The sequence below is a fragment of the Nerophis ophidion genome, linkage group LG02 (genome assembly GCF_033978795.1).
Source record: "Nerophis ophidion isolate RoL-2023_Sa linkage group LG02, RoL_Noph_v1.0, whole genome shotgun sequence".
Taxonomy (NCBI): domain Eukaryota; kingdom Metazoa; phylum Chordata; class Actinopteri; order Syngnathiformes; family Syngnathidae; genus Nerophis; species Nerophis ophidion.
Genome location: NC_084612.1, coordinates 38,669,449 through 38,689,969, shown reverse-complemented (window position 1 = coordinate 38,689,969; position 20,521 = coordinate 38,669,449). Strand labels below are relative to the sequence as shown.

Genomic DNA, 20,521 nt, shown 5'->3' with positions numbered 1-20,521 from the left:
TTCACTAAACGGGAAGATATCGACATCCCATCGGTCGGCATCAAACAGCGAGCAGACATACAGTAAATTATGAATTTATTATGCTTGTAGTTTGTATGTTTTGTTAGCACTTAGCAATAGTGCTACTGTATTTACAAATGGGTGATTTATATAGGCGAGTAAAGTAAAGTTTTGTACCTGACAAGTTACAAAACTTGTAACTTTACCTTACGAGCCTATATAAATCAGCCATTTATAAATACACATCAGTAGGCTAAATGAACCTCTTCGACACAATAGTGCTACTGTCTGGATCTGCTTATTGCTCAGCTTCCAAAAGTTGTAGCTCATCCTCATGCTCAAAAGTATATGGTTCTGGATCTTCATTTGTTCCAAAGTAATCGTTGTATGCTATCACAAAGTCTGGCATGATTAGTGGCAAAACATCAACACTACTACTACTGCACTACTGTATTGGCAACTAAAAGAAATCAAACCAGTGAGAGTGTGCTGTTAAGTATTATGGCCACTGATTGGCTTATTCTCATGCAGCATTTATTATATTGGATTAAACAGGCGAAAAGAAGACTATGTGTTTTTTATTTTACATCTAAAGGTCTCTCATAATGTCAGAAAAGTTGTAAACAGTTTTTTTATGCTGTAGCTATTCATATATTCCCTACTTTGAGGTAATTATTTTACCAAGAACCAACTAACAGCGACAAATGAGGATTTACTCTCGTAAGTCATCAACCTTGTCCACTGTACATCTCCGTGCTAATTGTTTCTGCAACACAGTGGTGATTTAAAAGCGAGCGAAGACATTGCAGAACATAGGTTGGCGTTCGTTACGTGCCATGCTGTTGAAACAGTCATTACTGTGCCAGGTGACACGGCGTCTGCCAAATGGGACGAAGAGAAACCGCGATCATAATTCCCTTACAGCAGGTGTTCACTATGGTAACTGAATGTGGCTCGCACAAGGTTAATGGGCTTGTGCTGTGCTGAAGAACAGGGTCACAGCACCCCTGACAAGCATGCGAGGGAAATTTTGCTCCCAGACCAGCGCCATTACCAACAGTATTCTAATGGGGGGGAAAAAGCAATATTTGGATATGTCATCTTCTTTTTATGCGCTCTGTTTTCACTGCAATATCATACTTGTTTCCATGTCTGAGAAAAAGCCCTTTCACACCTGTGTCCAGGCAGCAACACAGGCATCTCTAAAGTGCTCATTTTGCAACCCCCTTGCAATTAGATTTACAGATCTCGCTGCAAACTGCTGGCAGTGTGTGACAAGAAAAAATAATTAGCAGACCTAAGCTTTATTTTTACAACACCTTGGCTTATGCTTGTGAGGCCTGTAATAACCGAGGCACACAGTCATCTCTGTTCGGTGTTGGCGCGCCTTCTGATGTTTAAAAGCTAATGCTAACACTCCATTTTTTTTTTTCAAAGGATGTTGGTGGTGATGTGTCATCTTACCTCTGGTTACAAAGCTGACAGGCAAAACAGTCCAAATGGTAAACATTATCTCTGGCTCTCATCACCATCTCAAAGGCTGGGATCAGTTTACTGCAGGCTGCACAGTTACCCGTAGTACCAAAGAGCCTGGAAGACAAACACATACAGACATTATTCCAACTTTCCCTTTACCTCCATGCAATATTAGAGCAGACACATTTATAACCACAGCCAGCACACAAGAAGAAAACTAAATGGGACAGAATAGCAGTATGTTGTATGTAATCCAAAATAAAATCCATAACAAATCTTTCCTGGCGCCCGCTCTGTGTTGTGTTAACGAAATAAACAAACATGGATCTTAATTCTTGTCTAATGATCTAATTAAAAATGATCACATGGATTTCATCGCCTTAAAAAAAAATACATTGCACAACGCATAAACAAGTTTGAACTAAAACATTTGGGTAAATTGTTTTTCTTCCTCTCAATCAAAGATAACTAATGTGTCTTTTTGTGACCAAAGCCAGCTGGGTCTTGCACACAAGAAGGTTGTTAATTGTAATGAAACTAAGTGTTCAGAAGATTTATGATCTCTCACTTCTTTTCATTTCTTGACATGTTCTGTTTTTACATGGTCAACAAGACCCTTCTATGTACTACCGTATTTTTCGGAGTATAAGTCGCACCTGCTGAAAATGCATAATAAAGAAGGAAAAAAACATATATAAGTCACACTGGACTATAAGTAGCATTTTTGGGGGGAAATGTATTTGATAAAACCCAACACCAAGAATAGACATTTGAAAGGCAATTTAAAATAAATGAAGAATAGTGAATAACAGGCTGAATAAGTGTACGTTATATGACGCATAAATAACCAACTGAGAAGGTGCCTGGTATGTTAACGTGACATATTATGGTAAGAGTCATTCAAAGAACTATAACATATAGAACATGCTATACGTTTACCAAACAATCTGTCACTCCTAATCGATAAATCCCATGAAATCTTATACGTCTAGTCTCTTACGTGAATGAGCTAAATACCATTATTTGATATTTTACGGTAATGTGTTAATAATTTCACACATAAGTCACTCCTGAGTATAAGTCACACCCCCGGCCAAACTATGAAAAAAAAATGCGACTTATAGTCCAAAAAATACGGTACTTTGAATAAGACCATGTCAAAGCTGTATCTTTTTATTGCATTAATTTCTCTTAAAATAGGTGTCCCCACAATGGACTACAAACAGAAAAACTGAAGAACAATTTGGTCGCTTTGATTTTCCTTACCTTTTGGTTTATGCAGTATGTAGGCTGCGGAAAAACTTATTTAAAATGTAGGCGTACTTTTTAACTGTGTTTTACAGTAGGTCGCAATGCAAATAGTATTAGTGTTTTTTTCTGTTGTTGTAACATTACTAATTTTTTTAAACCTCTTTACACACAAAAAAACCATTTTCCTTTTCAGTGGGGCCCTTTTCCTTCTTTGTGATATTCTAATGCAGTGTTAAAATTTATTTCCAAAAGTTAGCAATAAAAACAATTGCTTTAGGTCATACGTTCGTACCTTTCTTCAAACATCATGGCTTAATTACCTCCCAATTTTTTTTTTTCAAAATTTTTTTTCAAACCGTATTCAACATTTTTGGAGGCCAAAATAAGTTCAACATTATCATTTTTATTGTCTTATATGTGTTACAGTGCAATATTTGTCTTATTTTTTATTACATTGTTATGGTGATCAATAAAGATTTTTAACAAGCGGTGGAAAGAGAGCAAAGGGTCCAAAGAAGTTGAGAGAGAGGTTTTGCGATCATTTTAAAAGTGGAAAGGACAGACATATACACTGGCACTACACTAATGATGCAACATTACCAGCACATTTAGGAACAGCAAACAATCAGAAACATGAACTGATTAACGTGGACCCCGACTTAAACAAGTTGAAAAACTTATTTTGGGTGTTACCATTTAGTGGTCAATTGTACGGAACATGTACTGAACTGCGCAATCTACTAATAAAAGTTTCAATGAATGAATGAATGAATGAATGAATCAAACAATCAATCAATCAATCAATCAATCAATCAATCAATCAATCAATAAATCAATCAGGTACAAGTCTATTTTAGCAGCTAAAGCCATCTGATATGTTTGACTTGCATACAACGGTTTCATTCAAACACATGGGGGCAAGTGAGAACATGTTAGCATCTACAGTTTGTATATTAATGCCAGCGAGTTGTTTGTCCAAAAATAAACATGACTACAATTTTTTATTTACATATTTGTTAAAAAAAATTAATAAATAGTGGTATTAAACATGCAGTTTCAATTGTGTATGCATCTATAAACAGAAAGTATAAAGGTATAAAGGTTTTTTTTTAAACTATTTTCCATAAAAGACGCATTGAGGCTTAAAAGTGTTCAATTTATTTACTCAAACAAGTTTATCGATTAATAAGTTAATCGACAACTGAAGCCCCAATTAGGTTAGATTTCTTTGAGAAGGGCAACCTCTGTGGATGAGCAAGCTGGCAAGATTCACGGGGGCACATAGCGCTGTAGCAGAATGAAGCCTTGAGTCCCATTTGAGTTTTCATGCCACAATCATATACCATGCGTGGCGCAGTGGAAGAGTGGCGGTGCGCAACCCGAGATTCCCTGGTTCAATCCCCACTTAGTACCAACCTCGTCACGTCTGTTGTGTCCTGAGCAAGACACTTCACCCTTTTTCCTGATGGGTGCTGGTTAGCGCCTTGCATGGCAGCTCCCTCCATCAGTGTGTGAGGGGTAAATGTGGAAGTAGTGTCAAAAGCGCTTTGAGTACCTTGAAGGTAGAAAAGCGCTATACAAGTACAACACATTTATCATTTATTTTTTTATATTGCTGAGTGAACAAAAAAAAACAATAGTTTTCCTGGATTAGTCCCATGAAATTCAAGGTGTCCTCAAATATAAGTTTTTCACGTGTATTTATCGGCAAAATAAGAGAGCCGCTTCATATATCTTCAAAAAGTAATAACCACTGAATGCTAACCCATTTTGGTAAACTTATATAGGGCCCAGATTGAGGAGTCACAGTGTTAATGTTCTTCCTTGTCCATGTTGCTTTCACCTTGTTAAAGAAAACATCTATCCTGCAGCCCTGCTTCTAATTAGAGGCCACTGGCCTAGAGGAGTTGCAGGGAAGAAACAAGGTTTTTATATTCGCACAGAGGGATTCATAAGGTGTAAAACAGGAATACTGCCACACCGGCTTGATGTTGCAGTAAAACAGTACATGTTTGCTACATAATGTATGTCTGTCAAACACAGGTGGCTCGGAAAGCCCCCAGTTACAACACAGATACCCTGTTTTGCTATATACTGTATATATATATATATATATATATATATATATATATATATATATATATATATATATATATATATAGGGCAGCACGGTGGAGAGGGGTTAGTGCGTCTGCCTCACAATACGAAGGTTCTGAGTAGTCCTGGGTTCAATCCCGGGCTCGGGATCTTTCTCTGTGGAGTTTACAGGTCCTCCCTGTGAATGCGTGGGTTCCCCCTCCGGGTACTCCGGTTTCCTCCCACTTCCATGCACCTGGGTATAGGTCGGGATTGGCAACACTAAATTGGCCCTAGTGTGTGACTGTGAGTGTGAATGTTGTCTGTCTATCTGTGTTGGCCCTGTGATGAGGGAGCGACTTTTCCAGGGTGTAACCCGCCTTTCGCCCAATTGTAGCTGATACAGGAACCAGCGCCCCCCGTGACTCCAAAGGGAATAATTGGTAGAAAATGGATATATATATATAAATATATACATACACAGTGGGGCAAAAAAGTATGTGAAAAAAAAAAAATCCAGAAATTCACATTGTAGGAATTTTAAAAAATTTATTTGTAAATTATGGTGGAAAATAAGTAGTTTTGTCAACCATTCAAAGCTCTCACTGATGGAAGGAGGTTTTGGCTCAAAATCTCACGATACATGGCCCCATCCATGCTTTCCTTAACACGGATCAATCGTCCTGTCCCCTTAGCAGAAAAACAGCCCCAAATCATGATGTTTGCACCCCCATGCTTCACAGTAGGTATGATGTTCTTAGGATGCAACTCAGTATTCTTCTTCCTCCAGTTTATACCAAAATGGATACATGGATGATACAGCAGAGAATTGGGAGAATGTCATGTGGTCGGATGAAACAAAAATAGAACTTTTTGGTATAAACTAAACTTGTCGTGTTTGGAGGAAGAAGAATACTGAGTGGCATCGCAAGAACACCATACCTACTGTGAAGCATGGGGCTGGAAACATCATGCTTTGGGGCTGTTTTTCTGCTAAGGGGACAGGACAATTGATCTGTGTTAAGGAAAGAATGAATTTGGCCATGTATCTTGAGATTTCGAGTCAAAACCTCCTTCCATCAGTGAGAGCTTTGAATGGTTGACCAAATACTTATTTTCCACCATAATTTACAAATAAATTCTTAAAAAATCCTACAATGTGAAATCCTGGATTTTTTTTCTTCACATTCTGTCTCTCACAGTTGAACTGTACCTATGATGAAAATTACAGACCTCTGTCATCATTTTAAGTGGGAGAACTTGCACAATCGGTGGATGACTAAATACTTTATTGCCCCACTGTGTATATATATATATATATATATATATATATATATATATATATATATATATATATATATGTATATATAGTTGCAAGAAAAATATGTATGCATAAACTGGTAATAAAATTTCTTCTTAATCTAATACTGCACGAAAAATCAAAAAAATATAGAAAAAAGGTTTTCATCTTTTCATTGAACACAACATCTAAACATTCACAGTGCATGGAGGAAAAAGTATATGAACCCTTAGATGTAATAACTGGTTGACCCTCTTTTGGCAGCAATAAACTCAACCAAAAATTCCTGTAGTTGCAGATTGGCCCTGCACAACGGTCAGGAGGAATTTTGGACCGTTTGTCTTCACAAAACTATTTCAGTGCAGCAATATTCTTGGGATGTCTGGTGTGAATCACTCTCTTGAGGTTATGCAGTAGGATCTCAATCCGGTTGAGGTCTGGACTCTGACTGGGCCACTCTAGAAGGCATATTTTCTGAAGCCATTCTGTTGTTGATTTACTTCTATGCTTGGGGTCCTTGTCCTGTTACATTACCTTTCCTCTGCTGAGCTTCAGTTGGCGGACAGATAGTCTTAAGTTATCCTGCAAAATGTCTTGATAAATTTGGGAATTCATTTTTCTATCGGACTTGTCCAGGGTGTACCCCGCCTTCCGCCTGATTGTAGCTGAGATAGGCGCCAGCGCCCCCCGCGACCCAAAAAGGGAATAAGCGGTAGAAAATGGATGGATGGATGGATTTTTCTATCGATAAAAGCAATCCGCCCAGTCCCTGAGACAGCAAAGCAACCCAAAACCATGATGGCACCTCCACCATATTTTACAGTTGGGATGAGGTTTTGATATTGGTGTTTCATGCCTTTTGGTGTGTGATCCTTTCAAACAACTTAATTTTGGTTTCATCTGTCCACATACTATTTTGCCAGTAGTGCTATGGAACATCCAGGTGCTCTTTTGCAAACTTCAAATGTGCAGCAACGTTTTTTTGGACAGCAGTGCCATTCTGCCTGGTGTCCTCCCATGAATTCCATTCTTGTTCAAAATTTTACGTATTGTAGATTTGTCAACAATAATATCAGCATGTGCCAGAGTCTTTAGCTGACATTCTAGGATTTTTCTTCACCTCACTGAGTATTCTGTGCTGTGCTCTCACAGTCTTCTTTACAGGTAGACCACTCCTAGGGAGAGTAGCAACAGTGCTGAACTTTCTCCATTTGTAGACAGTCTAGCCTACCGTGGACACATGGACATCAAAACTTTAAAAGAGATGCTGTTGCAAAGCTTTGCAGCTTTATGCAAGTTAACAATTCTTGATTCTATATCTTTTGTGAGCTCTTTGTGCGAGGCAGGGTTCACATCATGCAATGCTTCTTGAGAACAGCATACTTATCACAGGTGTGTCTTTTTTATAGGGCAGGGCAGCTTTAACCAACACATATGAACTCATCACATTGATTAGACTCCATGTTGTCTGAGTCCTGGCTCCAATCAGCTCTTGGAAAAGTCATTAACCTAAGGGTTCACATAATTTTCCCACCCTGTGAATGTTGTGCTCAATAAAAAGAAGAAAACCTAAAAATCTTTGTGCGGTATTAATTTAAGCAGACAGCGCCCCCCGCGACCCCGAAAGGGAATAAGCGGTAGAAAATGGATGGATGGATGGATGTGTTTGTCTATTGTTGTAGCTTTAAAGAAGATCTCAACACATTTTATGAGCAATATATGCAGACATCCAAGTAATCCCAAAGGGCCTATATATATATATATATATACATATATATATATATATATATATATATATATATATATATATATATATATGTATATATATATATACATATATATATATATATATATATATATATATATATATATAGTTAACGCATTTTATATATATATATATATATATATATATGTATATATATATATAAAATGCGTTAACTATAAGTTCCTTAAATGGCGATACTTTTTCAATGTGCATGCCTCCCGTCTCCTTTTTGTCCCTTGGTCCGTTCCGTAGCGTCGGTAAATGTAATGGTGTCCAGTTACTGTTGAGCCACAAGCTCGAAAATAGTGAGCAGAAATGCACAAAAGAGGGACATAATAGAAATCAAAGATCCAACGCCATAGCAAGTTGTCCTATATTTTATCTCCAATTGCTGCCATGAGACGACTTCATTGAAGCAGACGCCTGCTGGTGCGATTTGCATCTTGTAGAGAGGAGGACCTTCACGTCCGTGTTTATATGACAGTTGAGTGCATTAATAAAATAACATGTAGATTGTTACTCTAACTCAGGGGTCTGGAACCTTTTTGGCTGAGAGAGCCATGAAAGCCAAATATTTTAAAATGTATTTCTGTAAGAGCCATATAACATTATTAACACCGAATACAACTGTCAGTTTGAAACACTGATGACATCTATTAAACAGACAAGAAGCAAGGAATTAAACAGAGACAGGAATCAATTTAGCTCAATGAGGAGAGAAACCCGTAGACCTGTACACTTGTACAATTCTACGCCTCCTCATTCATTTGGACTTTCCCAGATTACAACAACTAAATGTGTGCATCTATTCTTTTAATGACATTGCTATTCTGAAGTTAGCTATACTTTTGACCATTAATGCGACTTATTGAACAAGTGCGTTAGAAATGGATAGATGGATTAAAATGCATGAGAATGTTTTATATTTTGAAGAATATTTTTAACACTGTGATTACCAGCGGAATTATTAAATACTTATCCTGGTAAACAAGGTCAGATAAGATTTATCTGAGAGCCAGGTGCGGTCATCAAAAGAGCCTGGCTCGAGAGCCATAGGTTCCCTACCCCTGCTCTAACTGCTTCAGTAAACTGGAAAGAAAGCTCGGAAGAAAAAAGACGGTAGAGAGGATGTCTTGAGTCACTTTTATCGGATACTTTCATCAAATCATGTCGACACAGGTCTTCTCATAGCAATTATACACTTCCGGTTTCACAATAATAGCTCTACGCGTCACATCCGGTCGAACTAAAAGTCATCTTACATTACGGTCTTGCTTTGTCAAAGATGTTATGTAAATAAGTGTTTTCTAGCTGATTTAAATAAAGTGTATCTTCTTTTAAAACCTGTCCTGATTGATAGTGGGCAAATACACAATGTTTAGCAGGATGAATATTACAGTTTATTAATTAATAGGGAAGGTTAAAACACAAGATATGAAAACTATAACTTGTACAAGATGTAATATACAACATTTCAGAAGCATTTATTAATTTAGAAATATCACATTTTACATTACCAAATGTCTTTGAAAATCATACCATGATCGTAAAAATCCACACTTTGTGTTATAATGCGTAAAAGTGGTATCTAAACATGATGTAGCTCATCTCCTCTAAATGCAAGTGCTTCTACAGCAGGAATACATATTCTGCATTCTTACAAAATCTGACACGACACCAACGCACTGCAGGTATTTTTATTTAAAATTCTCTTCTAAAGCATGTTTATATCCTTTTCGTGTACATTTCAGTAAACCAAACAAATTGTCCAGTCATGGTAATAAAAATGTGAAAATTATCTGTCTAGGCAGGGGTAGCAAACACATCGATCGTGATCGACCTGTCGATCTTTGGGACCCTGCCGGTGAATCATGAAAATATTAGAAGAAAAAAAATTATTCATATGAAATTAGTGACACCCCCACCCGGAGAATGACCAAAAGACCCGCAAACAGGCTAACAGTTTAACCCCAGAACACGCTCGCAAGCCTCGCCTGTCTCTCTTCACCCTCTCATCCCGCAGCTCTCGACACCGCAGCCACATACTCCCACACGGCTGCGCTCTACACCCACTCATCTCGCAAACGGGCATTGTATGATGTGTTCATAAATCATTGAACTGCAACAATGCATACCTCTGTATAGAGGTCACGGTACAGTTCATTTTCGGTACAGAAAGAAAACATCCATCCATCCATCCATTTTCTACCGCTTATTCCCTTTTGGGGTCGCTGGCGCCTATCTCAGCTACAATCGGGCGGAAGGCGGGGTACACACAAAATATACATTTTTTGGTTATGTATTTACCAAATTTGTAAACAATGGCATAACATACATATACACACAGGTTCCATTGCCAGGGTTATGTGGTCAACATACATAAAATAAAAACTAAATAAGATACGGCTCGGCTTCACGGTGGAAGAGGGGTTAGTGCGTCTGCCTCACAATACGGAGCTCCTGCAGTTCTGGGTTCAAATCCAGGCTCGAGATCTTTCTGTGTGGAGTTTGCATGTTCTCCCCGTGAATGCGTGGGTTCCCTCCGGGTACTCCGGCTTCCTCCCACTTCCAAAGACATGCACCTGGGGATAGGTTGATTGGCAACACTAAAATTGGCCCTAGTGTTTGAATGTGAGTGTGAATGTTGTCTGTCTATCTGTGTTGGCCCTGCGATGAGGTGGCGACTTGTCCAGGGTGTACCCCGCCTTCCGCCCGATTGTAGCTGAGATAGGTGCCAGCGCCTCCCGCGACCCCAAAAGGGAATAAGCGGTAGAAAATGGATGGATGGAAGATAAGGCTCAGAATGGTTTCTTAACAAAACCTTTCCACATATAAAGTGCTTTTGTTGATTGATTGATAGAGACTTTTATTAGTAGATTGCACAGTACAGTACATATTCTGTACAATTGACCACTAAATGCAAACACCCCGATAGGTTTTTCAACTTGTTTAAGTCGGTGTCCACGTTCATCAATATCCCCCCGCCCCCCTAGTTTTTAATGCAATATGGGTTTAAATTTGCTGCCATAAAACTTTTGTTATTGCTTTAGCCCTGCCTTACTCGACGAGGAGAGGTTTCTTAAATGAGGTGGTGACGCTTCAAATGGGTTAGCATGTGTTATGAGAGTAGCGTATGTGTGTGTGTAGCCCTTTAATATGTGACAGCATTGAGGTGAAAGTGTGGGCGAGCGAGGTGAGGGAGCGGTAGGTGAGTGCGGGAGTCGCTGGTGTTTTGTTGGATTGGCCTTGTGCAAGACCTCAATAAAGCCACGATGTGCAACCAATTGCCGGACTCTTCATTTACCCCGGAGTCCGGAGCTGTGGAAAACCACTGCCGGGTAGAGTGAAGGGTGTTGCCTTCGTGAATTCATCAGCCCTGGAGGAGTGTCTCCTCGACTACGGTTTGGGAGCCGGAAGCAGGAAAGGTGCAACACATGTTTGACGTGTTGTCAGAAGCAGCTGCTGAACAATCTTGGCAAACCTCCGTCCTCCATTGTTGTATCGCTCAGCCAAAGTGTTCCCAAACGGGAGATCTTAACGAGGCAGGAGGGTCTTCCAGTTCTGGCTTATACATGTTGTTCTAGCCCGGTCGCTGCTAGCATGTGTACTCGTTCGGTACACCTCCGAACTGAACCGAAACCCCCGTACCGAAACGGTTCAATACAAATACACGTACCGTTACACCCCTAATATTTCATGAGGGGTTCCCTCAATCATCAGGAAAAATCTCCTGATGATTGAGGGAACCTACATATTGCGCTCTACCACGGTATCGAGCACTATTCTCTGGATAATCCAATCAAGATATATATATATATATATATATATATTAGGTGTGTGGGAAAAAATGGATTCGAATACAAATCGAATCAAAAACGTTGTGCGATTCAGAATCGATTCTCATTTTTGAAAAATCTATTTTTTATTTGTTTTATTTATAAATTTAATGTATTTAGTTTTATTTTATTTTATCAATCCAACAAACCACTACACAGCAATACCTTAACAATGCAATCCAATTCAAAAACCAAACCTGACTCAGCAACACTCATAAACAGAGCTATTGAGAAGACACAAACACAACACAGAACAAAACAAAAGTAGTGAAACAAAAATGAATATTATCAACAACAGTATCAATATTAGTTATAATTTCAACATAGCAGTGATTAAAAGTCCCTCATTGACATTATCATTAGACATTTATAAAAATAATAAAAAAAGAACAATGGTATCACAGTGGCTTACACTTGCATCGCATCTCATAAGCTTGACAACACACATGTTTTCATAAAGATAAAATAAGTCATATTTTTGGTTCGTTTAATAGTTAAAACAAATTTACATTATTGCAATCAGTTGATAAAACATTGCCCTTTACAATTATAAACACTTTTTTTTTTTTAAATGTATTACTCTGCTTGCATGTCAGCAGACTGGGGTAGATCCTGCTGAAATCCTATGTATTGAATGAATACAGAATCATTTTGAATCGGAAAAATATAGTTTTTGAATCGAGAATCGAATCGAAAAAATCGATATATTATCGAATTGTGACCCCAAAAATCGATATTGAATCGCATCGTGAGACACCCAAAGATTCGCAGCCCTGATATATATATATATATATATATATATATATATATATATATATATATATATATATATATATATATATATATATATATATATGTATGTATATATATATATATATATATATATATATATATATATATATATATATATATATATATATATATATATATATCAGGCTTTCCTGCAGGAATTCGTTGTTAGAGCCGCCGCCTAAACTAACTCTTAACAAGATCTCCAGACACACGTGCGCATTTAAAAAATGATCTCTGTCTCCAAGCAAACGCATTCACTGAGTGTCATACGCATGCCAAAATACTGGGGGCGCTGTAGCCGCGGACTTAAGACCATTTTAGCCAATCAGAAACATATCAGAAACATCCAAAACGTCATTTCCGGAGGCGGCATGTAGAAAAAAATGGCGGATCAGGCAAGTAAGAATTATCTATGTGGACTGACAGAGAAGTACAGCTACTTTTGAGCATCGTTTTGAAGTTTAAAGTTAACAAAACTCAACAAAGTGTTGACTGGGAAACTTGCCAGTTCAAGTATGGTGACATTCGTACCCTATTTACGGACTTGGAAGGACATCTGAGGAATTTCCTCATCGGAAAGAGGACATCACAAAAACAACTATCGACACTAAACTGAAAGCGATTTGTGGAAAGTACAGACAAGCAGTCGACGCAAGTGAAAGAAGTGGTTACGGTAGAGTTGTTTTGCTGTACTTCCAACTGTGCGAGCAGATCTGGGGCGGTTCTCCATCAATTACATCCATTCAATTTGTAATAGAAACATCAGATATTGACACAAGCTCTCACAGCAGTTCGAATTCTCCATTCCCCCTTGACAGCCTGGTCACAGACAAAGATATGCCGAATGATGTACAAAAGCAGCAAGATTCCAATAGGAGCAATCCACAATCTTCTGTGGTGAAAGTGAGAAGATATTAAATATTATTATTTTCTGTCAAAATTAAAATACCTCGATGAAGTGCTTTATTGACACACATTGTTTCCCAACGATGTTGAGGGCCATTTGACATGTTGTAAATAACATGTGACTATCTGACACATGTGCTAAAGATGGTTTATCCCAAATAATGTATTCATGATTATTGAATTGTATTTAGTCAAAATCCTTATATGAAAAAAAAAAATCACTAAGCAAAACTCTACAGCCATAAGCAGGACGGACTAAAACGAAAACTTCTAATCGAGGCAATGTTGCTGAATGCAGTAGAAGAAGATGTCCAGATAAAAAAGAGACTTCTGGACATGATGGAGACATCAGAGAAGCGATCATCTGACAATTTGGACAAACTAACATCAAGCGATGAGGTGGAGATGTGATGACGACAGGCCGAGTTACACTGTTCCTTACACCCACCCACCCACTTCCCCGTCCAGCCGCCTGTCCCCCACCCACCACCACCTGGAAAGACACCACCTTAGCTAACAAATTTTCTGGAGAAACACTGTATATGTATATATATATATATATATATATATATATATATATATATATACACATATATATATATATATATATATATATATATATATATATATATATATATATATATATATATATATATATATATATATATATATATATATATATATATATATATATATATACCTTAGGGCTGGGGGATATATATCGATATATGCGATATATCGCAGGTTTGACTGTATGCAATATAGGAAATGACTATATCGTAATATTCGAGTATACGTTCTCACGCAGTTGCTTTTAGCTGCGGGCATTACACTACAGGCTCTTCCCACTCCTTCTTGTGTGTCCTTCTCACAGACAGCGAGCGCACATTCTTACACACGTCACATACTGTCACGTCATACGTCAAATACGTATACGCCCTCACCCAGCAGAGAGGTAGCAGCGTGGCTAACGTTAGCTGTGATGCTAGCCGACTCGGAGGTGCTGATTCTCATCCCAGTCGAGTGGTAATACGAGAGAAAAAAGGTGCAAGTATGGTAACAAATAGTGGTGCAACGGATCAACGTTGATCCGTGATCCGTTCGGATCAATATCTTCGGTTCGGCACACACGTGATCCGTGGTCTGATTTATGAAAAAAAAAAGAAAAAAAAGTTGTTCGCACAGCGTGGTAATGGTGAGCGGAGTAACGGAGGAACCTGAACGCCCCGTGCCATTTTATCCGTGTTTTTATAGGTGCAGACTCCATTGTGCAAAACGAGGGTTTTAAACACATGCTGAAAGTGCGTCAGCCACATTACCACATCTTGTCGCGCACCAACTTCAGCGATAAGATTGTGGACGAACTATCCCGGGCGTCATCTGTTGCGCTCACGACAGAAGGGTGGAGGTCCAGGGGAACTATGTGAAGATAAGCACTCATTTCATCACAGCAGAGTGGGAGATGAGAAGACACGCCCCCTCTACGAGAGTCACCTTGCGCAGGTACTGACACAAGCAGTGGAGGAATGGAAGATAAAAATATCCCAGTCACAACTGATGATGCCAAAAATCTAATAAATACAGTGAATGAGACAGGACCGGGACCACAGGTAGGCTGATTTGCACATGTAGTGAATGTGGCATCACATCTCAGTCAATAGGATGGAGCGCCTCCTTGGGAGGATCAGGAAGGTTTCTTACTTCCACCCAAGCACAACAGCTGCTCATGTGCTTAAGACAAAGTAAGAAATGCTAAAGCTGCCTACTCATAAGCTCATACATGATGTCCCAACAAGGTGGAACTGCACTTTTGATATGTTGGAGCATCAGGCAGCTTATATACTCTGCATTGACCCACAAGACCCTGAAGACAAACGTCAAAGACATCATCATCCTGTCTGATGATGATGTGAGAGTGGCAGAGGAGGTCCTCCAGGTGCTTAAACTCCTCAAAACTGTTACATCTCTGCTGAGCACTGAAACTTCACCATCTGTGTCAATGATACTGTCACTGAAAACAAGGATTCTACAATCCATGGCTCCAAGTTTGGAAGACAGCAACATCACTCCAGACGTCAAGCTTTATTTCACTACCTATGTTTCAAGGAAGCTGTTGTGCATTCTTATGTTGCACTTTACATTTTTTTTTTTAATTAATGGTCATTGGTCCAAGTTTAAAGAATGGAGAAATCCCTATTTATGTGGCACTGTTTTTCATTTTTATGTTAAAAAGAAGATATTATGCCTTATGCACTTCAACTTGTTTTTATATTTTTTAATTTAATAATTTAAAAGTGTTACAAAACATTTTTATTTGTCTTGTCTTTTTTGGAACATCCCACAGGTGTGCAGGCTAATTGGGAACAGGTGGGTGCCATGATTGGGTATTAAAACAGCTTCCCCAAAAAATGCTCAGTCTTTCACAAGAAAGGATGGGGCGAGGTACACCCCTTTGTCCACAACTGCGTGAGCAAATAGTCAAATAGTTTAAGAACAACGTTTCTCAAAGTCCATTTGCAAGAAATTTAGGGATTTCAACATCTACGGTCCATAGTATCATTTAAAGGTTGAGAGAATCTGGAGAAATTACTCCACGTAAGCAGCATGGCCGGAAACCAACATTGAATGACTGTGTCCTTCGATCCCTCAGACAGCACTGTATCAAAAACCGATATCAATCTCTAAAGGAAATAATCACATGGGCTCAGGAACACTTCAGAAAACCACTGTCACTAAATACAGTTCGCCGTTACATCTATAACTGCAAGTTAAAGCTCTACTATGCAAAGCGAAAGCCATTTATCAACAACATCCAGAAACGCAGCCGGCTTTTCTGGGCCCGAGATCATCTAAGATGGACTGATGCAAAGTGGAAAAATGTTCTGTGGTCTGACGAGTCCACATTTCAACTAGTTTTTGGAAATATTCGACATCGTGTCATCCGGACCAAAGGGGAAGTGAACCATCCTGACTGTTATAAACCGAAAGTTCAAAAGCCAGCATCTGTGATGGTATGGGGGTGCATTAGTGCCCAAGGCATGGGTAACTTACACATCTGTGAAAGCATCATTAATGCTGAAAGGTACATACGGGTTTTCGAACAACATATGCTGCCATCTAAGCGCCTTCTTTTTCATGGACACCCCTGCTTATTTCAGCAAGACAATGCCAAACCACATTCAGCACGTGTTACAACAGCATGGCTTCGTAACAAAGGGTGCGGGTACTTTCTTGGCCTGCCTGCAGTCCAGACCTATCTCCCATCGAAAATGTGTGGTACATTATGAAGCGTAAAATACGACAGCGGAGACGCCGGACTGTTGAACGACTGAAGCTCTACATAAAACAAGAATGGGAAAGAACTTCACTTTCAAAGCTTCAACAATTAGTTTCCTCAGTTCCCAAATGTTTATTGAGTGTTGTTAAAAGAAAAGGTGATGTAACACAGTGGTGAACATGCCCTTTCCCAACTACTTTGGCACATGTTGCAGCCATGAAATTCTAAGTTAATTATTATTTGCAAAAAAAAAAAAAAAAAAGTTTATGAGTCTGAACATAAAATATTTTGTCTTTGTAGTGTATTCAATTGAATATCGGTTGAAAAGGATTTGCAAATCATTGTATTCTGTTTATATTTACATCTAACACAATTTCCCAACTCATATGGAAACGGGGTTTGTATTTGTGTGTATATATGTATATATACATATTTGTTTGACCTAATTGTAGACCCAATATTTCTGTGTTTGCGTGTATAAATATATACATATACATATATATATATAAAATACGTATATACACATATATATACACATATATATATATATATATATATATATATATATATATATATATATATATATATATACATATATATACACATATATATATATATATATATATATATATATATATATATATATATATATATATATATATATATATATAAATTTAAGGTAAAGTTAAAGTACCAATGATTGTCACACACACACTAGGTGTGGTGAAATTTGTCCTCTGCATTTGACCCATCGCCTTGATTACCCCCTGGGAAGTGAGGAGAGCAGTGGGCAGCAGCAGTGCCACGCCCAGAAATCATTTATGGTGAATATATATATATATATAAATATATATATATATATATATATATATATATATATATATATATATATATATATATATATATATATATATATATATATATATATATATATATATATACATATATATAAATATATTTATACGCAAACACATACATATGTGTGTGTATATATATATATATATATATATATATATATATATATATATATATATATGTATATATATATATACGCAAACATAAATATTGTGTCTACAGTTAGGTCAAGTTAGGCAATACTACCTTACCCAGTATTCTCAGTTTTTGCCTTCAAGTGTTTTCCTACAGTACGTGCTTGAAGTTACACACGTTTCTTTTATTCATAGTCTCCCGTCCAGGCTTTAGCAAACACGCCAGCAAATGAGACACATGTGCGTAAGTTGTGAATGAAGGTGTTCGATTTAACTCGGAGGCGCACTAAGCAATGACACCTTTTTTTGCCTATGTGAAATATATATAACATTGGAGGTTTTTTTCAAACACTTGTGACTGTCGTTGAAATCACTGTAAAAGATAACTCTTTAAATTTACTGTGTGGTGATTTAGTGTGTGTATGCACGCTACAACGGTCTTCTCCCTGGCTGGATGTGAATTTTATTTTGTAGATTGAACTTGATTTGCGTGTTATTATAGGCACCTTGATGTTATACAGTATGTGATAAGAGTTGTGTTTAGTAAAATTGCTTTTGAAGCCACGCCAAAGAGGATCTTCCATAGACATATGTATCTCGTCAGTGTGTCTGCAAGTCTTATAGTTGACAGTTTGACATTAATGGTCAAAAAATCCATCAAATCAATTGATTAAAATGGAATTAATGTTTCAGTTACTCTTTTTGCTGGATGATTGTAGATGATTACCCACTCTACTTTTAATAGCATTTGACATTATACATGTATTTGCTATTAAATAGTTAGATATATGTAAGGCCTTTTTCCACCGCAATAACTTTCCTATTTCTTTGGGTAAATTAAATACGCCCTTGCGTTTCCACCAATAATTATCCAGGTAAATACAGTTCCACACAAACTAATTTTGTTCCTGGTAGCAAGCTGCGACTTTGCAAGGTTCTTCTGGAACTTTACAGGGGTGTTTCTAAAAATTTTGTACTGTATTTTCCTGACTTTGAGGCACACTTACAATCCTTTTTTTTTCCCTTAAAACTCCAATAGTGTGCCCTATAACCCGGTGCGCTTAATGTAAGGAATAATTCTGGTTTTGCTTACCGACCTTGAAGCTATTTTATTTGGTACATGGTGAATAAGTGTGACCAGTAAATGGCAGTCAAACATAAGAGATACGTGTAGACTGCAACATAACAGCAGTCACACACAAGAGATAGGTGTAGACTGCTATATGACTTAGGTAAACAACACCAACATTTTATATGTTCCATTGAAAATATGGAACATTACACACGGCGCTCAAAAATCAATTAAAATGTTTTAATACGACGTTGGTAAGTTATGAAGCCGCACCGCTTGATGGATTGTACCGTGCTTCGACATATGAGTATTATTATGGTGTGTGTATAAGGTGAGACATATTATCTGGCCTTTTGTTTCGCAATATTATGCAAAAGCAACTTTTCTTACCTTCTGGTACCTGCTGATCTGTATTTGAGATCGGCGTAAGTCCTGAAAAATTGTGTAAGTCGGCTTTTGTTGTGTGGGCCGAAACCGAAGTCGTTATGTTTCTTCTTTTTCTTTATCTTCTTGTTTTGGGACAGTCATCCTCCGCTGTTGCCATTACTTGTATAAATTAGTGTAACGTTCTTACTTACATCTGCCATGAAAGCGCTAAAACATACCGGTGTAGTGGGTTTAAATTATTCACCCAAGGAAATTTAGTTATTACAGAGTTCCGGTTGGACGGTTTTTCTTGGGACACATTTCCGGCGGATGAGGAGACGCTGCTCCGTTATTCATTTAAGTAAAGTCTGAATGTCATTAAAACAGTTAGCTCCATCATTTGACACTTCTTCCACTCCCGTCCCTGCACGGTACACCACTACAACAAAGATGCCGGAGAAAAGACTCTGCCGAAGGTGAGCCACGTAAATTAGAGCACCTAAACGCGCATCCAGAAATGACTGTCAGAAAGTGGCTGTATGATGATGATTTGTAAAACATAATTTTATGCAACATTTTGACCAAAGAACCACCATTACATGTAATGTAAACCACAAGGAAGTGTTTTCAATTTAGAAAAAAACAAATAAATAAATATGACTTCTTTAATGCACCCTATAATCCAGTGTGCCTTATATATGAAAAAAGATTTTAAAAAAATAGACCATTGATCGGCAGTGCGCCTTATAATCCGGCGTGCCCTATGGTGCGGAAAATACGGTATTTTAAATTTTATCTGCCATTACAGTAAGTGAGGAAAAGTCTTTTATTTCATATTTCTTGTATTTCTGTTACAACATATTTGATGAGCGATAGAAAGAAGATCGGGAGGAACTTTCGCCTTGCAATAGTGTGGCACTATCTAGAACTCTGATTAGTGGAATATTCAGCTGGATTTCTAATTTGCTCACCAGGACCTCATGACTTTATTGATTGAGGACAAATTTGAAATAGAGAAGGCAGTACATGGATGGAATTAAGGTATATCACATCAAATATATTTACTTTGTTACATGCTGCAAAAGTACTCAGTTTCATGCCATTTGTTATTAGCCTCAACCAACGCTAATACTAACACGAGAACGCTAAATCTGATGTGTTTTTGTCGTCACTTTGAGACAAACACTGACATTTATTATTTATGTATTATTATTTACAGCTGAAATTGATCGTAAGGACTCGTCTGACCCTCATGAAGTAATCATTTACTGAGGGGGCAACTTTCTGACCCGGATTTGGACACTGTGGACAGAAGTTTGACTTGTTCTGTACAATTCAGTACACTTTTTTATAAATCATATTTTTTGTATCTTATTGCTTTGTATTGAATTTATTTCCAATTAGTAAAATAATTA

General features: G+C 37.7%; 1 protein-coding gene across 1 annotated transcript in view; it reads right to left on the bottom strand.

Annotated features, from left to right (window-relative positions):
• lmo1 (LIM domain only 1) overlaps positions 1-20,521 on the bottom strand; it is an 88,946-nt gene that overhangs the window by 10,850 nt on the left and 57,575 nt on the right. The window contains exon 3 of the mRNA XM_061883405.1: positions 1,465-1,590. Within this exon, the coding sequence (XP_061739389.1) occupies positions 1,465-1,590 (126 nt within the window). The remainder of the gene's footprint in view (positions 1-1,464; positions 1,591-20,521) is intronic.